We start from the raw sequence: 5,680 nt of genomic DNA, 5'->3' as shown, positions 1-5,680 counted from the left end.
CAAATGAAAAGAGAAGCTTTACTGCAATATTTACTCCAACACATGACAAATAAATTACAAACATCAATGCATCTCGTTGCTTAGCTCCAGAGATGCAGCCACAGTTTAGTTCAGAAAACACTGAATCCAGTACTAAATGTATTAACAGACCTACAAAACGTCCAGTAAACTTCTCAACAGCATCCTGAACTTCAACAGATACTGTTATGAAACCTTATTGTTACAAGTTCCAGCTCTGATACTCCAGCTCCAGTTTCATTTTAAAGAGATGGAACTCGTTAGGCGTTTGATATTGCACTTCACAGAATCAGTAACTCTACAATCTTCAAGGATTTTGCAATGGGATTGTTGATGTGTAAGTCCGTTTTAGACGTCCTGTTCCCAGCATCCTCCTCCTGCGTGATCCGTGTCCTCTGGGAGGTTGGACAGCTGTCAGCTGATCAGCACGACATCATCACCTGCAGGAACTCTGCAAATACAACATACCAAAAGAAAAATGAGACTTCAAATGTCTAATCAACACCAAAGTACATGGTCATTTTTGGTAATACGAGTGCTTCATTTCATCAAATATCTAAGAACAGTTGTTTTGTTTGTTTAAGAGTTACACTATTGGGACATTGACATTAAATATTTAAGTGTTACATCACAAATAAACGTCAGGAGGAAATTAAATTCAGACTCACATCTGCTTGTTCGGACTGGTGAAAATAACCGTTGCTACATTATTAAGGTGTTGTTGTGATAGCCCGAATACAGATTATCACAGGTTACTCCTATGATTCATACCAGCACAACAACTGCTCTTTATTCTCTGGGCTTCCACCTTTATACAGGTTTGCCCCTGACTCACTGAGACACAACAAAAAGATGCAGGATAAGGTCTGGATTTCTGGGGCCATACTCAAAAAATAAACTGGGACTACTCTCGACCTAGTCTTAACTAATCTCAGTTAAGGTTAATCCTGAGAGCAACACAGAGAAACGTCGGAAGAGAGAGTTTAAAAGACAGGAGGTGTTTACCTCTAGGTCTAAGATGCTGTGTGAATAACTTAGGATCTAGTCTTAACTAAAAAGGGTAAATTCTTAGAAAAACCTCATAGTTCTACAGTTTTGGTCAATAGGAGCAACTACAAGTACAAATGATCTTGATGGTCTTTGGTGATTGTACCCATTCTGAGAATAAGTCCCCCAAAACACGCACTTGTCACTTGAAAACGACAGTCTTTTCAGCATTAGTTCAAAACACCATCTTGTGTTTTTGCTTTCAAGGCAGTAAACATGTCTCTTCTTTATCAAATCTGCAAACGATTAGACATGTTTTTGCCTTCATCTTTATAAATCTGCCATAAGCAGCACATTTTACTGCTTAGTTAGCAGACCAAGTCTCAAACTCAGTATATCACAAACTGATGCAGATGTGAATGTATTTCACAGATAAATGTTTAATCCTACCCTTGGAAAGCGAAGCTGACTCTTTGCTACTCTATTCTTCCATTCACATCATTGCACTACCTTCGTCACACATAATATCTACTCTTTGCTGTAACATGCCGTGTAACACACAAAGATAAACTCAAGCAGATGCATTCAGGACATAGATCAGGAGAATATTTGTGTGCAGATCTGACTAGCCATTTCAGTGTTTGTTATGATGACAAGGATATAACTTTAGATTTCATTCACAAGAGTCTTGAGCCTCAATATATTATTTCACTGATTAGCTTGCTTTATATATATGTATATCCCAAATAAAAAAAGTTTTTAATCAAACTAAAAGGGGGACTCTTGCTCCTCAACTTGCTTTCCTAACAAGATCACTTGTTGTAGATGAAGATAACAGAAGGAAGAGGCTAAGTACGTGTAGATGAAATTTCATCCAGTAAGACATTAACATGTTAGCTGAGAACGCTGATCTAATTTTGGTAAGCACTGAGAGACAAAGATGCAAATAATAATGACATTTGGTCAGTTTAGAGACTGCAAATGACTGCACTTACAGAATCTGTGTAACTTGACAAGATTAGCCCTTAATGTTCCTTTAAGTCAGCTACCTCTAAAAAGGCCACTGGCTGCTTTATCTCCACAGACAAGATACATGTTCAATTGTCCGTCTTGCATTACTTGCACAATTTTAATGGCCTTGTAACTGAGACTTAACTTCCTTAAACACTGCCGGAAAGCATGCTGGATAGATTGTCTAACGAAACAATAATGATGGAAGAGCACTGAAAGTGACATAACAGACTGTAAGAAAAGGCAAAGAAAAAGTGTACTATTTCTCAGTTCTTTTCCGCTCATTACATAATTTAACATTTTTCAAACATTTGTGGCTCTGATTTGCAGAAAGAAAATAGTAGCTTAACAATCAGGATGCTTTACAAATCATTACAGTAGCTTTACCATAAGTTAAGAAATAGAGAATAATGGAGAAGAGATGTAAAAGAAGAATGATAGATGTCTGATACATTTAAGCCTTTCCCTGATACCGAAACAGGGAAATGAAATATTGTGTTAAAAAGCTATAACATTTATTTTACGAAAAATAAAAATAAAAATGCAGAACCAAAGTCCAACCAAGACACCGCAGTCTGATGACGTGCCGTTTGAGCTTTTTCACTTTTAATCCTTGTAGCAACAGACAGGTTAAAGAGGAAGCGAAGACTATTCAACAAGCGTCACGTTGCGTGTACATTTAATGCCACAGCTTCGAAATGGACATGGAGAAATAAAGTGTGAGCGATGCAACTCAATATCCAGACATGTTAGGAAATACTTTTAAGAAACGTGCTCTGATTACAAAACGAGAATAAGAAGTGATGACGAATGCGCTTTCACATCTTTCTTCAAATTAAAACCACACAGACACGCACACCAGAGCCATCACAAAATACTATATTGCAAATCTAAAGACAACTCGAGCATCACGGTCTAATCCCATCACTCTCAACTAACCACAGTTCTTTAACAAAACTACTCTGCTTCGATTGGTTGAGTCTCAACTGAGTGTTGACCATGGCCTGTTTATGTGGGAGGCAAACCAGCAAGGACAGAGGGGGTGAGAGGGAGGGGGGTGAGGGGGGTTCTTCCCAGTGCACAGCCTCAGTTTCTCTGTAATCAGCCCATCACTGGGTGTGTCTGCATAGCTCCCACCACTAATTTCATTGCTCTCAGACCACGTCAGCCCGAGCCAAACCACAGCGTGGAGGAAACTCCAGTCTGCTGATGATAGAGATTGGATCATAGAAAAGGAATGAGCAGAAAACGAGGACGTATAGACAAGTACGATGCCTTGCTGTAGCAAAAAGTTGTTAGCAAAGCAAACCAATCAGAAATGTTTCCATGTGTGTAATGCCTCCACATTTGTTTAGAGTGACTTACTGAAATAGAAACACATCAGTGGATTATATAATTAGTTAATTGAAAGGAATCAAACTCTGTTGATAATGAATATTGACTAATGACAAACAATAGATGCAGCTTCCCAAACCAAGAGGATCTGTTGTTTCTCTCTTTTTTTTCCCAGTTTATTTGACTGAATGTCTTTGGGTTTTGGACATGACATTGGACTGGAAAATATGATTGTCAGTTTTTAATGATCGAAAAATAATGATTATTTGCAGCAGTACATCTTTCACATCAATATCCAATAATGAATTGGACAGATTTGAAATGTTTCCAGCAGTGGGTAATAACAATAGGGAAACACTTTTAAAAACAGATCAAAGAAATAAAAGTTATAATAATTGATCATCCTTAAGGGAGAATTTACAGAGCAGGTTGTCAGATTAAACCCCAAGTAATCTTCTAATATATAACAACACAAGAGGAAAAAGACACCTTGAGCAAGTCTTTTAAAACAAAACAAAATAGCTCATGTGTTAGTGATGTGACATCATGTTTGCACAGTTTAGCTTCCAGATGTGAATACAGGTGTGCAGCAGAGTGTGTGAATGAAGAGTAAATACTGGGACAGCTTACTGATGAGTTCAAACAGTATCATACCTTCGGCAGCAGCAGAAGGCTGAATTTTGGACATGAACGTCTGTCGGACTGCTCTCCTCTGAAACAGGAACATCTTTCTGCTCTCTGAGGAACTTCTGCAGGTCCGTCAATGGGAACCCGTTCTTTTGAAAGCTCTGTGGGTGAAAACACAAAGAAATGCAAATAGTGAATACACAATGCATTCAAAATTGCATAGAAGCAGATTTTTTTTCAAACTGCATTTAAGTAAATCAAGACTATTTAAAGAATGGATCATTAAGAAGATAAAAAAAGAAATGTTAGTAAAGAAACATTTTGTACACAATTGTTACATGGGAGATTTCAGACATTTTTCTTTGAATACATTTTTTTTAAAACTATGAATCTTAAATTAAAGTGTCCAGCTATAAGTGCATATTGTTTTGTTTTTTTACAGACTACATTATGATAATATAAATATTTCTTACAACTTTCCTGTTACTGAACACCCTTTGGAGTTAAGATAAGATAACATGGATCTTTATTAATCCCCGTGGGGCAATTCAGGAGTTCTAAAGAGATTCAATGTTGAATTTGTGTTGAAAATGAGTGCCACATTTTTCACCAAAACCAAAGCACCTTGATGGTCTCGTAGGAGTCGGTGATGAGGGCAATGAAGAGCGACAGCACCATGTAGATGAACAGGGAGATGAAGGAGTAGAGGTACGCTCGGCTGAAGAGCCACACCAGAGAGTTCTTGTCCTTCAGCTGGGCGAAGGTGGTGAACATGTCGTCGCCGTTCAACAGGGAGAAGAGACACTCTGCAACACGACTCAGGCTCTCAAACTACAGAAGAGGAAGAGGGGACATGGGTTGGACTTTAGGAAAGCTGGGAAGCAGTGGCGGCCGGCCCATAGGGACGCTAGGGGCGCCGCCCCCCCTCTTCCCACATGTTTGATTGTCATTAAAAATTAAAAATAAATTAAAAAATATATTTCCAAAAAATATATATTTCTTATTTTTATTTTTATTTTTAAAGAACAAGGTAAATATTATATAGTTGGTATCAGTAAAATGTATAATCTACAATAAAATGTCGTTTAAAATTGTTTTACGATGTCTAAAGTTACTGATAAGTCACATGTTTCCTGCCTGGCCGCAGCGTGTACAGTATCATTACCCTCTCTCGTCCGGGCGGTAGAAAGGAGCCCTCAGCCAGAGCAGCTGCAGCCAACAAGCTGACTGTTGCTATCTGTAAACCAGGGGTGGGGAACCTCCGGCCTCCGGGCCGTATACGGCCCGCGAGACCATTTGGTACGGCCCTCGGGGTAATTTATAAACACACGCAAAAAAGAAAAAAAAATCTTGAAATCTGGACCGCAAAATAATTAAACAAGCTTGTTTTTCCCTGGCCAAGGTCAGGGTCCTTGAACACAACACGAGCCTAACGTGTCATCACGTGGTATATGTCTCGTCTGACTGGAGTGGAGTTCTAACGGAGAGCACCAGAACGCGGCTCCGGGCCGGGACTTCACAAATTGCAATACCCATAAGGAGCTGTACACATGCCGCAGTTTTTGCGTGGCTGTGTCTTTAGTTGAAAGCCCAGTGGCGATCTGTTCATCTGTCATACTGATCATACAGTCAATAACGTTGTTGTTATTAGCATCTGGTTAGCTAGCTATGCTAACGAATATAAGAAGCTTTTTCTCCAACC

General features: G+C 38.9%; 1 protein-coding gene across 1 annotated transcript; it reads right to left on the bottom strand.

Annotated features, from left to right (window-relative positions):
• LOC104954257 (mucolipin-2-like) lies at positions 1–4,896 on the bottom strand. Its single transcript, XM_010781334.1, has 3 exons — positions 4,603–4,896; positions 4,006–4,139; positions 1–469 (listed from the first exon to the last, which is right to left on the bottom strand). The coding sequence occupies exons 1-3, from the start codon at positions 4,750–4,752 to the stop codon at positions 433–435; spliced, it is 321 nt and encodes a 106-aa protein (XP_010779636.1). The 5' UTR covers positions 4,753–4,896; the 3' UTR covers positions 1–432.
• Between the last annotated feature and the right edge of the window lie 784 nt (positions 4,897–5,680).

The sequence above is a fragment of the Notothenia coriiceps genome, unplaced genomic scaffold, assembly GCF_000735185.1.
Source record: "Notothenia coriiceps isolate Sejong01 unplaced genomic scaffold, NC01 NC01_scaffold00023138, whole genome shotgun sequence".
Lineage (NCBI taxonomy): Eukaryota > Metazoa > Chordata > Actinopteri > Perciformes > Nototheniidae > Notothenia > Notothenia coriiceps.
The sequence above is the reverse complement of the archived record's forward strand: the minus strand, read 5'-3'. Positions and strand labels throughout refer to the sequence as shown.